Raw genomic sequence first — 14,929 nt, forward strand, 5'->3', positions numbered from 1 at the left:
AGGTTCTCTTTTGTCTATAAAATAACTTAGTAATTAATCTTTTTATTTATAAACATTTCATGCTGCCCTGTTTTAGGCAGCTACAGAAACTTAGACTTTTTGTTTTATACTGTTTTATATTTGTTTTTGATATGGTGTAAGTAAGCAAGTAAGTTAACAGTATTTATTAAATGCTTGTTTAAGATTTTGAAGTACATTTTAATATATTTTATTAAGCTCCAGTTTTACTTAAGTTTTTCTCCTTTACACCAGTCCTGAATCTAGCCCAATGTCCAACTGGCAAGGCAAACTCAACACATTTAAAAGGGAACTCAGCCAGAAAGTAATAAAATATTAAGTGGGGTTAGAATCAGAAAGCCTAGGTTCATACTCTATCGGCATAGTCTTAAAGCAGTTATTTAATCCATCTGAACGTTATCTGTAAAATAAGAAAAATGAAAGTCTGTCACAAAAGGCAACCGCTAGGATTAGACAAGTTAATGTGAAAATCTTTAGTCCTTAATCTTTATGCTTTTATTTTCCTCATCCTGCCTACAAACCATCCTTTTCTTCTGACTCCTCCATTCCTGTTTGTAGTACTACCATTCATTGTCTTAGTCATGGAGGCACAATGAACCCTGAAGCCATTCTTGACTCTATTCTCTTCCTCAATATTCACATCTAATCAGTCTAAAGAAGACCCTCAGGTTCTCTCCATAATGTCTCTTGAATTCATTCTCTGTTTGTAATAAAATCACCTGCCCTCACAACCTTAGGCTATTGCAGTATTCTAGCCTGGCGAATTTCATGGACAGAGGAGCCTGGCAGGCTGCAGTCCAGGAGATCACAAAGAGTCGGACACAACTGAGTGACTAACACTTTCACTTCAGACTGTTGCTACATCTAGTACAGTGTCTGTCTGTAGCCTGCACTCAGTACTCACCAGCCAGTCAGTAAAGACACCTAGTTTCCCATATGCTCCCTTCCTACGCCAAGAACACTCTGTTAAAAACAACAAAAGCCTCTTGTACCAACTTGTTATCTTCCAAATTACATTCTAACTCTTCACCAACATTCAGTGTCCTTCACTGTATTGTCTCCAAATTACCTTAAACCTTTTTCAAACTGCTTCAGAGTCAGCTAAACTATGCATGCCTCACTGCTTTTGGAGTATACCTGGTACACCATCATAGGTGGTTTTCTTTGTTTTGCTTCCTTCACCCAGAATGCCTTACATCCCCAGCCCTTTGTGAGGGATTTTCTTGTCAATCCCGTCAGCTGTAGTCATTGTTATTCTTTCTTCTTTTTGAATCTTCCTAGCACTGAGTTGTATCTCTCTTATACTCTATAATTTTGCTTATACTTGACCTATTACTTTTTCACTTTGTTGGTTTATAAACTCAGTGAATATAGAGACGTATCTTTTTAATCTTTGAGTCTTTGCTATTTTGTTCACTTGCTCAGCAGTCATCCATTAAGCTTCTCTCATAAGTCACATTCTATACTAGGTGCTAGTGGTAAGTGGGGCACTTGAGGGAGATGCTTTGATCTGAATTTTGAAGGACAGATAGATGTTAACTATACACAGAATTAGAGGAAGGACTTTGCAGGCAGAGGCAACAACACAGCATGTGAAAGGGTGTGTAAGTAGTATAATACATCTAGAGAGCTCAGTAGTTTCACATGACAAGGGCCTGATCATTAACAATCTTACAGGCTAGGCTGGGTAGTTTGAATTTTGCCCTTAAATCTACGGGACTCTTTGAATGAAAGGTGTAGCAGATTTCAATATTATTTTATACAAAGCCCTAGAGTGTCTTTATTTCAGGATTTCAGGTTCAGACTAAAATGCAGATACCTCAAAGCAGTGATACATGCTCCTCAGTGCTGCTGCTGCTAAGTCACTTCAGTTGTGTCCGACTGTGCGACCCCATAGATGGCAGCCCAGCAGGCTTCCCCATCCCTGGGATTCTCCAGGCAAAAACACTGGAGTGGGTTGTCATTTCCTTCTCCAATGCATGAAAGTGAAAAGTGAAAGTGAAGTCGCTCAGTCGTGTCTGACTCTTAGCGACCTCATGGACTGCAGCCTACCAGGCTCCTCTGTCCATGGGATTTTCCAGGCAAGAGTACTGGAGTGGGGTGCCATTGCCTTCTCCGGTTCCTCAGTACAGGTAGCATATAGTCAGCTGTGAGAGGTTACCATCCTCCATGAGGTATTGATGATATTGTAAGTCTCATTAATTTTCTGTCAGCATAGGTCTGTTCTCCCTCCTCCAGCAGTATTCCAGCCTCTGAATGATGTTTCCCCATGCACACAGTGTGGCCAGGTGGTTGAATGAATTGCGTTACTTCTGTGACCCCAGATAGCAGAGCCCTTGTCCTCTTAGTACTAGGGTTCTTTATCTCCAAGACTCTAGGAATTTCATATAAAGAAGGGGTCAACTGCTTAATTCCCAGACAAAGAAAAGCTCTATGAAAGGATCACACTACTTAGAGTTTCCTGTGCCATTTCTGGTTCTTGCATTCCTGGGAGACCAGACTAGAAGCGAGTAACTGTCCATTCGTCAAACATGCAAGCAATAAAAAACAAAGGTTAAAGTCAAAGAAAGAGATCCATCATGGAGTCAGAATGGCTCTTTCCTACAGCAATTCCCACTGTCAATGTCCATTCCACAATGTTGTGGGAAAAGGCAGTGATGGCTTTCATCTGCTCCATCAGATGGATCTTTCTGGGAGTGTGCACCGTTGGTGCCAGTGTTCCAGTGTTCCGGATATTGAGATTTGTCTTTCTTTGTTTCTCTTTGGAAAAAATTTTGTATTCTTTTTTTTTACTTCTTTTTCATTAAAGTAACATTGGTTTATAACATTACTTGTTTCATGTGTACAACAATATACTTCTACTTTTGTATACATTATAGCATGCTCACCACCAAATATTTAGCTTCCATCTATCACCATACCGTTACGTGCATGCTCATTCAGTCGTATCTGATTCTGTGACCTCATGCACTGTAGCCCACCAAGCCCCTCTGTCCCTGGAATTTTCCAGGCAAGAATACTGGAGTGGGCTGCCATTTCCTACTCCAGGATATCTTCCTGACCCAGGGATCAAACCTGCATCTCCTGCATTGGAAGGCAGATTTTTTACCACTGGAGTCACCATACAGTTGATCCTCCTTTTAAATTTCTTATTAATCTAAATTCTGTGCTACTGTTAAGACAGGGCCAGAATTACTTTGAGCATGACCAGGTGAGGGCAGCAGAGAGCACATGAGTCCTTAGTTACTTTTTCTGAGATCTTCTCATAGCAGGCCCCTACTTCTTCAATTCTTAGCTCAAATATCTTCTCCAAAGATCTTACCCAAGACCTCTCTTAAGTATCCCATGCTCCATTCCTTACCCAAAACCTTTCTTTATTCAGAGCACTTGTCAGTTTATATATTTTATTTATTTTATTATGTCCTATTTATTTTGTTGTCCAACTCCCTTGGAATTATAGAGTCAAGGAGAGCAGGAATCCTGCCTCTTTCACTTCTGTATCCCTAGTTATGAAGCTATGACAATAGTCCAACTGAAAGGTGATGGTGATTTTAGCTAGGATTATAGCAGTGGTGATTAAATAGAGTCATATTCAGGATGTATTTTAGATATAGAGCCAAACAGACTTGCTGAAGAGTTGGATATTGGTAAGAAAGAGTAGAGGCATGATGTATTCCTGGGATTTAACCTAAGCCACTAGTTAGATGGTGGTGCCGTACACTGAGGTGGAAAACAGAAGGTGCAGGTTTAAAGGCAGGTGTGTTAGGTGAGTTAAATTTGAGAGGCCTATTACATGTTCCAGTGAACATAGCAAGCACGTAGTTAGATGTTCAAGTGTGGGTATATTCAGTTAAGTGGGGTAAAGGTAAAGCCTGAAAATAAAATGTTGGAATTTGCTAGTATAATAAATATAGGTGTATATGTGTGTGTGTATATATATATATACATATATATTTAAATTATATATTGCCAAAGGGCCAAGTGAAATCACCTATTAATAGGGTTTATGGAGACAAGAGGGGAGCCAGAGACTGATTCCTGTGGCAATCCAACATTTAGAAGTCTGTCAGAGGAAAAATAAGCTGCAAATAAAATCAAGAAAGAGTAGCCAGTAAGATGCAAGCCAGAAGCGTGTAGTTTCACTGACGCCCCCAAAAGAAACTATTACAATATTGGAGGATTGCTCCATATCTTTTAGTCAGAACAAATATATTATTATTAATAAAAGAGCTATTATTCTTCCCTGGCGGATCAGATGGTAAAGAATTCATGCAGTACAGGAAACCCAGGTTCGATCCCTGGGTTGGGAATGGCAGCCTCTGGAGAAAGGAATGGCAATCCACTCCAGTATTCTTGCCTGGAGAATTCCACGGACAGAGGCTGGCGGGCTACAGTCCATGGGGTCTCAAAGTCTGACAGGACTGAGCGAGTAACACTTTCACTTTCAGAGTTTAGCAGTTCTTTTATTGATTGTATAAGAAACAAAACAGCATGTATCTTTAGCAGAAACATAAAATATGGGCTATTACTTTTTTCATATGTAACTTTGTGTTCTCAACATTTTAAGGAAAGTCTGTTATTTTCTTTGTATATATTTTGTGTTCCCATATAGGTTTAATTCCTGCTATGAATTAATTCTATCACGTTTTTGTACGTGGGACTTCAGAACATATGGTATTACAGGAGTGAAAGTAAAACGTGTCATCAAGGTTAACAACCGTATTCTGAGACTAAAATTTGAAGAGAAATTCCAAAAGTTTTTGGACAATGAACATATGCATGATTCAGAGTAAGAAGCTAACTTCCATAAGAAACATTTTTACAACAACCTGCTTTTATTTTGTAACAACAACAAAAAAAAAGTCTTTCTGGTTAAAAGTTTACAGTATTGAAAATATCCTTGTTAGTAAATAGTTCCTTTAATGCATCTTCCTGACTAGGATGACCTCATGGTTTATCCACACTGAAGCTCTTTTTGAGACTGATGAGGAGTGGAAATTTAAGAATGACACTGGAACATCCAGCGTAAATGGGAAATATCCTGGCTAGGGCATATGGTCATCCTACCCGTGGCTAGGCTTTTTTGAAATAAATTCTAAAACTGTTTTCGTCTTAATTATTCTTAAGGAGCTATCAAAAGATGCTGGAATGCCTTTTTTATGTTTTTGATCCTGAAATTACAGTGAAGAAAAAGCATCTGCTACAAATACTTGAAAAAGGATTCAAAGACAGCGAAACAAGCAAGGTAGCATAAAATGTTATTCAAAATAATGCTTTCTTCCTAATGAATAAAGCCCTGCCACTGATTAAGCATAGTTTGATTCTCAATCCTTTCATTTATATTTATAGAAAACTTCTACTGTTTCACAAAAAAGTTAGTGCTATCCTGAAAAGTACAGTCCCTCAGTACTCAAGAGGGATTGGTTCCAGGACCTCCCACAAATACTGAAATCCAAGGATGCTCAAGTCCCTTATATGAAATGGCATTCTGTTGACATATAGCCTGTGTAATTCCTTCTGTATACTTTAAATCACCTCTAGATTACTTATAATGCCTAATATAATGTAAATGCTATGTAGAGAATTATAAATACAATATAAATTCTGTGTAAATAGTTGTGGAAGCAGGGCAAACTCAAGTTTTGCTTTTTGGAACTTTCCAGAATTCTTTTTTTTTCCCAAGTATTTTTAATCTACAGTTGGTTGAATCATGAATTATTTTACCTTTATGATTGTCTATTTAATCTTCCTAGGCATCTTACATTTTATATTGTGATCCTTTTGTGAATGATCTTGAAATCCACTTCTTTTAATCTGTTTTAAATGCTCCAAGGTCTTCTCCATCTTGAAAAAATTCATTCACTTAACACTGCTGTGCTTTCTGTCATTCTGTTTTTCTCTTTACTTTTACTACCACCATTTCTTTTTTTTTTTTCTTTTTACCACCATTTCTTTATTCTCTACTTCATCTTCCCCATCTTGATACTGATACTGCTTTATCTTTGATCACTCATGAGCTCCAAAACATCCAATCAACCTTTCTCAGTCCTCCGCCCACTTGGTGAGACAGCTGTAGTACAGAGCAGTATTTCCTAATCCTTTTCTCATCATGGCATACATAACCTGAAAATATTGCTGCATTTGAATCCTGGCTTTCCCACTCACCAGCTGGGTGACTTCACCTCTCTGTGCCCATTTGAAATCCATTCTGGGAAATGAGGGTAATAATAGCATCTCCTTCACAGAGTGGCTAGGACATAGTAAGATATACACGATAAAGTTCTTGGATACTTGTTCATAGCATCATTAGTCACAATAGCCAAAAAGTAGAAAGAACTCCAATGTCCATTAACGGATGCATGGATAAATAAAATGTGGTATATACATACAATAGAATATTATTCAGTCATAAGAAATGAAATTCTGATACATGCTATAGCATGGATGAACCTTGCAAACATTATATTAAGTAAAAGAAACAAGACACTATGGGACAAATATTGTCTGATCCTGCTTACATAAAATATCTAGAATAGACAAATTGGTAGAGACAGAAAGTAGACGTTTCCAGGAGTTGGGGAGGATAGAGGGATGGAGAGTTATTGTTTAATGAGTATACAGCTTTAGTTTGGAATGAAATTCTGGAAATAGGTAGTGGTGATAGTTGTACAACATTGTGAGTATACTAATGCCAATGAATTGTACACTTTAAAATGGTAGCTTTTACCTTATTTTTTTTACCACAATAAAATAAAGATGGTATAGAAAAACCCTAACAAACTTTTTGGCCAACCCAGTAATTTCAAAACTTCGAGATAGTGACAAGGAGGAGCAGACCTGAGTCTAAATCATGACTTTGCAATTTCTGCTTCAGTCTTAGATAGATTATATAATCTCTCTTAGCTCTAGTTGTTTTTAACTGATAAAAACACATTTTTGTTTCTTTTTTTTAAGAGCCGCTTTCACAGCAAGTAATATGAATATTCCTGATAAAATACTTTTAAAGAAATAACTCTAGTCACAATGCAAGCTAAAATTTCCATACATTAGTACAATCAGATATATCTGGAAAATAATGTATAGACTATTAGACCAGTTATTAGACTGTTTATTTAAATAAGAATCTTCAGTGTAGTATCCACCGAATATTATATTTCATAGATCTATTTGCATATACATTTAAAATACATTACATGAATGGTTTTATGGAATGAAGTTGTCCCTGAAGATTATCTACTTCTTTGCAGTGAGTGACCTGAAGGTTCCTTGCCCAGACGCATGAACATAAAATGATAAACCATCTGTAGTAAAGTTGAAGTATTGTCAGTCTTATAAAAATTCTCAGACTTTGCTTTTTCTTTATAGCTGCCTCTCAGAAAAGAAGCTGTCATTCTTGCTAATAGCCTAAGTATATGCGAGTGTCCCAGAATTGAATTACTACAGCAAAAGTACAAGGATGAGAAGAAAAACTCTCTTGAGCATGAGCTCTTCAGACATGGTATTATAAATATGCAAAGGTTCTGAACTTTTAAGCTCTAAGTCTTCCAATTCATTAATTACTTTCATAACATTTTTGATGCTTGGTTTTATCAACCTGGGAAGTTTTCTGAAACCCCTTTTATTTAGGATTTACCAGTGAGGTAATACATGACTTTCTGATCTACTACTTTAGTCAGTCTGTCAATGAATATTTACTGAGTGATTATTATCAGCAACATCAATAGGATGAGATTTATTTGTTATTCATATTTAATCTCTCTTATATGAAATAAACAGTTTTCACAATCTGCTTTTGTTCATTAAGATGTGTCCTAAAAATATGTATATGTTACACACACACACCATAAAAACCCCAAATTCACTGGAAAAACAAAAGAGAACTCTGTCCATTTATGTAATAATCTTCATATAAAGCACTCGGGAAGTCAGGCCTTACTTGTCCTTAATTATCAAAATATAAGATGGTAAGAAAATCTGGTTATAAATCTAAAATTAGCAAAAGAACTTTTCCCAGTCTCAGGGTCTTATTTCCAGTGAGTTGAGTTGGCTCTTCACATCAAGTGGCCAAAGTATTGGAGCTTCAGCTTTTCAGCATCAGTACTACCAATGAGTATTCAAAGTTGATTTCCTTTAGGACTGACTGGTTTGATCTTGCAGTTCAAGGAACAAAACAATTAGGTTCTCTCGATTTACATTTCATAGCTCGTACATAGTTTTAAGAAGTTACGTGAATACCTTATGCATAGTAATTACAAGTTACTTCATAGGATTCAGTGACTCCTAGAGATTCCTAGAAGTTAGTGAATTTCAAGGTTCCTTAATAACTTAAGGAAAAAGAAATGTTCACCATTCAGTAGACATACTGAGTGCTATGTGCTAGATACTGATGATACAGAGATGAATTTTTACCCAGTTAACAAGAACAACAAATTTCTTAAATTACTTCATGAAAATATTGTTAAATATTGCCTTATTTCCTTCTTTCTTGTCTGTAAAGCTTTGCTTGATATAATCACAGGAATCCTCTTTTATAACCATTTTATTTATTCAACAAATATTTATTGAGCTCCTCTATTTTGGATCAAGCAGTGTGCTATGTGCTATACGGATATCTAGGATCCCTACCTTTACAGAATATACAATCAAGTCTGGGGGCAGTAAGGAAGGTAAAATTGGACAATTATTAAGATGAGTTCGTGTTAAAATGTTTTGTTTTTTCATTCTAGGCATCCTCCTGATCACAAAGGTCTTCCTTGGCCAGAGTGTTCAGGCTCATGATCAGGACTCCATCAGTCAAGCCAACTACCCAACGATCAACTCAGTGTTCATTCCCCGAAAATATTTACTACGTACGTCTGCCATGAAATAAATCTTTTTCCATCTTTTTGACTACAGAATATTTTCATTTAATAAAGATGCTTATAATTTAACCTCTATCTGACAAAGCTCATAAACTTCTCTGTAAAACCCTGTTCCTAACCACTAATGAGCTTCTGTATTTCTCTTCCCTACTTCAATGACAGTTATATATTTCTGTGCATCGATATTTTATTTTGTAAAAGTTTCTTCTATATTTTATACACACACATATATATATAATATATTGTATGTATCTCAAAAGAGAGAACCCACCCAACTTTTAACAACAAAGTAATATGTTTAGAGTAATATATTTATCAAAAGCTATATGGTCAAATTCTGATTAGAAAAGTGAAAAAGTATGAAAAAGAAAAGGATATGAATAAAACTAAACCCTACTAGTCTGTTTAGTCAAAGGGTGACTAGTTTTGATAGAATTAAGAAATTATCAAGGATGGTGGGAAGTTAGAAAAAACCTCAATAACATTATTTGGAACGTGCTGCTGCTGCTGCTAAGTCGCTTCAGTCGTGTCCGACTCTGTGCGACCCCATAGACAGCAGCCCACCAGGCTCCGCCGTCCCTGGGATTTTCGAGGCAAGAACACTGGAGTGGGTTGCCACTGCCTTCTCTGTGGAATGTACTGAGTTTGTTGTTTATTAATCTGTGTAAGGGTGAAAAGTGTATATTTTGTTTCACTTTGAAGAGTGTTTATTTATTTTGCTTGTTTTTATTATTTTATCCTAGATTCTATCATGGGACAAAGAAACTGTGATTGCAGTGTTCGGCAGTGCAAGTGGTTTGTCTTTGATCATGACCTTGTTTTGCCTGAATACATTGTGGAATTTGAGTATATTACAGTGGTATGAATGCATTTTTAAAACTGGAATTCCTTAAATGAGAACAGAACAGTAATTTGAAGTCTAATAATGTTATGTCAAGTTTATGCTATATTATATGTACAGGCATACCTCAGAAATATTGTGGGTTCAGTTTCAGACCTTGCAATAAAGTGAATATTATAATAGTTAGTCACACTAATTTTTGGCTTCCCAGTGCATATGCCGACTGAGCAACTGAACTAAACTGAACTGATAAAACTCACCTTTATACTTACTGTAGTCTATTAAGTATGAAATGTCTAAAAAATATACATACCTTAATAAAAAAGTAGACTTTATTGCTAAAAAATGTGACTCATCATCTGAGCCCAGTGAGTCATAGCCTTTTTGCTGGTAGAGGATCTTAGCTGCATGTTGATGGCTGCTGACTTAGGTGGTAGTGGCTGAAGCTAACTGGTGGCTGTGACAATTTCTTAAAATCAGGTAACAATGAAGTTTGCTGCATCTGTTGTCTTTTCCTTTCATGAATGACCTATCTGTAGCATTGCAGTGCTGTTTGATAGCATTTTACCCACAGAACTTTTTTCAGAATTCCACTGCTTTATCAACTAAGTTTATGAAGCATTCTAAATCCTTTGTTGTCACTTCAACAATCTTCATAGCATCTTCACCAGGAGTGGAAACCATTTTCTTTGCTCATCTGTAAGAAGAAACTCCTCATCTGTAAGGTTTTATCATGAGATTGTAGGATTTCAGTCACATCTTTGGGTTCTATGTCTAGTTCTCTTGCTGTTTCTAAACTATATCTACAAATGCTTCCTCCACTGAAGTCTTGAGAGAAAGAAAGTGAAGTTGCTCAGTTGTGTCCGACTCTTTGCAACCCCATGGACTGTAGCCTACCAGGCTCCTCTGTCCATGGGATTTTCCAGGTAAGAGTACTGGAGTGGGTTGCTATTTCCTTTTCCAGGGGATCTTCCTGACCCAGGGATCAACCCGGGTCTCCCACACTGTAGGCAGTTGCTTTACCATCTGAGCCACCAGGGAAGTCTTAACTTCTTTCATATTCCTATTAATGTTGATATTTTGAACTCTTTCCATGAATCATGAATGTTCTTAAAGACATATAGAATGGTAAATCCTTTCCAAAAAGTTTTCAATTTCCTTTGCTCAGATACCTCAGGAAAATCTCTATCTATGGCAGCTATTGTTGTTGTTCAGTCACTCAGTCGTGTCTGGCTCTTTGCAATTCCATGGATTACAGCACACCAGGCTTCCCTGTCCTTCACCATCTCCTGGAGCTTGCTCAAACTCATGTCCATTGAGTCAGTGATGCCATCCAACCATCTTGTTCTCTGTTATCCCCTTCTCCTCCTGCCTTCAATCTTTCTCAGCATCAGGGTCTTTTCTAATGAATCGGCTCTTCACATCAATTGACCAAAGTATTGGACTTTCAGCTTCAGCATCAGTCCTTCCAATGAATAGTCAGGACTAATTTCCTTTAGGATGGACTGGTTTGATTGCCTTGCAGTCCAAGGGACTCTCAAGAGTCTTCTCCAACACCACAGTTCAAAAGCATCAATTCTTCAGCACTCAGCCTTTTTTTATGGTCCAACTCTTACATCCATACATGACGACTGGAAACCCATAGCTTTGATTAGATGGACCTATGTAATCAAAGTGATGTCTCTGGTTTTTAATGCTCTGTCTGGGTTTGTCATAGCTTTTCTTCCAAGGAGCAAGTGTCTTTTAATTTCATGGCTGCAGTCACCATCTGCATTTTGGAGCCCAAGAAAATAAAATCTGTCACTTTGCCATGAAGTGATGGGACTAGATGCCATGAGTTTTTTGTATGTTGTTTTAAGCCAGCTTTTTTCACTGTCCTCTTTCACCTTCATCAACAGGTTCTTTAGTTCCTCTTTGCTTTCTGCCATAAGGGTGGTATCATCTGCATATCTGAGGTTATTTATATTTCTCCTGGCAATCTTGATTCCAGCTTGTGTTTCATCCAGCCTGGCGTTTCTCATGATGCACTCTGAATATAAGTTAAATAAGCAGGGTGACAATATATAGCCTTGATGTACTCCTTGCTCAATTTGGAACCAGTCTGTTGTTCTCTGCCTGGTTCTAACTGTTGCTTCTTGACCTGCATACAGGTTTCGCAGGAGGCAGGTCAGGTGGCCTGAAATTCCCATCTCTTGAAGAATTTTCCACAGTTTGTTGTGACCCACACAGTCAAAGTCTTTAGCCCAGTCAATAAAGCAAAAGTAGATGTTTTTCTGGAATCCTCTTGCTTTTTCTATGATCCAGTGGATATTGGGAATTTGATCTCTGGTTCCTCTGCCTTTTCTAAGTGCATTTAAACATCTGGCAGTTCTCGGTTCACGTACTGTTGAAGCCTAGCTTGGAGAATTTTGAGCATTACTTTGCTAGCATGTGAAATGAGTGCAGTTGTGCAGTAGTTTGAACATTCTTTGGCACTGCCCTTCTTTGGGATTGGAATGAAAAACTGGCAACTATAGCCTTATGAAATGTATTTCTTAAATAATAAGACTTGAAAGTAGAAATTAGTCCTTGATCCATGGGCTGCAGAAGGAATGTTATGTTAGTAAGCATGAAAGCAACGTAAATCTCATTGCACATCTCCACCAGAGCTCTTGGGTAACCAGGTTCATTGTCAATAGGCAGTAGTATTTTAAAAGAAATTCTTTTTTTTTCTTCCTGAGCAGTAGGTCTAGACAGGGGTCTTAAAATATTCCGCAAACCATGTTGTAAACAAATGTGCTGTCATCCAGGCTTTTTTGGTCCCATTTATAGATCACAGGTAGAGTAGATTTAGCATAGTTCTTAAGTGCTGTAGGGTGTCCAGAATGGTAGATGAGCATTAGCTTCAACTAAAAGAGCCCTTAACAAGAGAGACAGCTTGACCTTTGACTCTCTGAAGCTGAGCACTGACTTTAGTGCTATGAAAATCCTAGATGGCATTTTCTTCTAATAGAGTGCTGTTTCATCTATATTGAAAATCTGTGTATTAGTGTAGTTACCTTTATGAGTGATCTTAGCTAGATATTTTGGATATCTTGCTGCAGCTTCTGCATCAGCACTTGCTGCTTCACTTTGCACTTCTATGTTATGGAGATCTCTTCTTTCCTTAAACTTCATGAACCAGGCTCAGCTAGCTTCAGACTTTTCTTCTGCAACTTTCTCACCTCTCTCAGCCTTCATAGAATTGAAGAGAGTTAGGACTTTTCTGTGGATTAGGCTTTGACTTAAGGGAATATTGTGACTGATTTGATCTTCCATCCAGAGCACAAAATCATTTTCCATATCAGTAATAAGACTGCTTCACTTTTTTTACATTCATATGTTCACTGGAGTAGTACTTTTAATTTTCTTCAAAACTTCTCCTTTGCATTCAAAACTTGACTGTTTGGAGCAAGAGGCCTAGCTTTCAGGCTGTCTCAATGTTCAACATGCCTTCCTCACTAAACTTAGTCATTCTAGCTTCTGATTTAACGTGAGAGGTATGTGACTTTTCCTTTCACTTGAACAGTGAGAATCCATTCTAAGGTTATTAATTGCCTAAATTTTAAGATTTGGGGAATAGGGAGGCCCAAAGAGAGGGAGAGAGCCAGGGAAATGGCTGGTCAATGGAGTAGTCCAAACACAGTTCACTGTCTTATATGAGCATGGTTTGTGGCAACCCAAAACCATTACAATAGTAACATCACAGATCACCATAACAAATATAATCTTAGTGAAAATGTTTGAAATATTATGAGGATTACCAAATGTGACAGAGACATGAAGTGAGCAAATGCTGTTGGAAAATAGCACCAATAGACTTGCTTGATGCCTTCAATTTGTTAGAAATCCAATAAAGCAAAATGCAACAAAACGAGGTATGCCTGTATATAAATGTAAAATGATTATTCTGTGAGGGGTTTAATTTTCAAAGAAAATAATTATTACACCTAAATTTTTTATTTTGAAAATATATTACATGAGTAGTATATAGCTGTAGTCTCACTAGAAAAGATTAAAACTGTATTGGAGAATATAGAATACACATGAAAATCTGCTTTCACCTCAACCCTATCCCACTCTCTTTCATTAAGGCATCCACTGTTAATAGCTTTGTGGGTTTGCTTTCAATCTTTTTTACTCTATTTTGAAATACTATATTTGTTATTAAAATTATTTTAATATATATAGATCCTTATACTCTGTTCCATTGATCTATTGGTCTAATCTTGGGCCCCTACCATCTTGTTTTGGTTATTACAACCAGATGATATGTTTGGATATGTGATAAGGCAAATTCTCTTCCACTTATTTTTTTAAAAATTTCTTGGCTATCCTTGAACATGAGGAGGGCACGGAAACCCACTCCAGTATTCTTGCTTGCAGAATCCCATGGACAGAGGAGCCTGGCAGGCTATGGCCCATTGGGTTGCAGAGTCGAACATGACTGAAGCGACTTAGCATGCACGCACACATTCTTGAACGTTTTCATTTCCAAATTAAATTTTTAAACAGCTTGTGAAGTTCTATTTAAATGTCCTACTAGGATTTGATTGTAACTGTATTGAATTTAAATTTATTTTGGGGTGAACTGACTTCTTTGTAGTCTTGGGCCTTGCATCCAGGAACATGATACGTTATTCCATTTACTCAAGTCCTCTCCCGTATTTTCCTCTATATAGGTCTTAAATGTTTCTTCTTATATTTCTTGTATAGTTCTGGGCATTTATATTTTATGTTGTTATGAAGAGGATTCTATCAGTCAAATATACTTTCAACAAAAGACACAGAAACCCAAACAAACAGAAAACAAAATAACTGAAAAAACAAGAAGTGGAGAGGCCAAGTCCCTGCTGTTGTGACTGACTTCACAACAAAGTGATGTCAGCAAAGACAAGAGCTCCATCATCCTGCTTGCCCCTTTATGAGCTGTTTTAGTCTGAAGATCAAATGTTTCCTTTAATTCTGGGAAGTTTCCTTTTCTTAATTCCTTTATCATTTCTTTTCTATTCTCTGTTAAGCCCTCTCGAACTCCTATTTGGTAAACATTGAACATTCTGAACTGTTCCCCCGCCAATGTATTTTAATTTTTTTTCTCTGTATTTTACATTTCCATCTTTAAATTCTTTGTTGTGAAAGATGCCCTCTATATTAGCTTCCACACTGTTAATTTGATTTGCTGTAGTATCCG

General features: G+C 37.1%; 1 protein-coding gene across 1 annotated transcript in view; it reads left to right on the forward strand.

Moving 5' to 3' along the window:
- LRRC9 (leucine rich repeat containing 9) overlaps positions 1-14,929 on the forward strand; it is a 112,077-nt gene that overhangs the window by 39,481 nt on the left and 57,667 nt on the right. Inside the window, exons 11-15 of the mRNA XM_043472953.1 lie at positions 4,631-4,807; positions 5,146-5,263; positions 7,384-7,516; positions 8,745-8,867; positions 9,623-9,738. Of these exons, the coding sequence (XP_043328888.1) occupies positions 4,631-4,807; positions 5,146-5,263; positions 7,384-7,516; positions 8,745-8,867; positions 9,623-9,738 (667 nt within the window). The remainder of the gene's footprint in view (positions 1-4,630; positions 4,808-5,145; positions 5,264-7,383; positions 7,517-8,744; positions 8,868-9,622; positions 9,739-14,929) is intronic.

This window comes from Cervus canadensis, chromosome 6 (genome assembly GCF_019320065.1).
Source record: "Cervus canadensis isolate Bull #8, Minnesota chromosome 6, ASM1932006v1, whole genome shotgun sequence".
Classification (NCBI taxonomy): domain Eukaryota; kingdom Metazoa; phylum Chordata; class Mammalia; order Artiodactyla; family Cervidae; genus Cervus; species Cervus canadensis.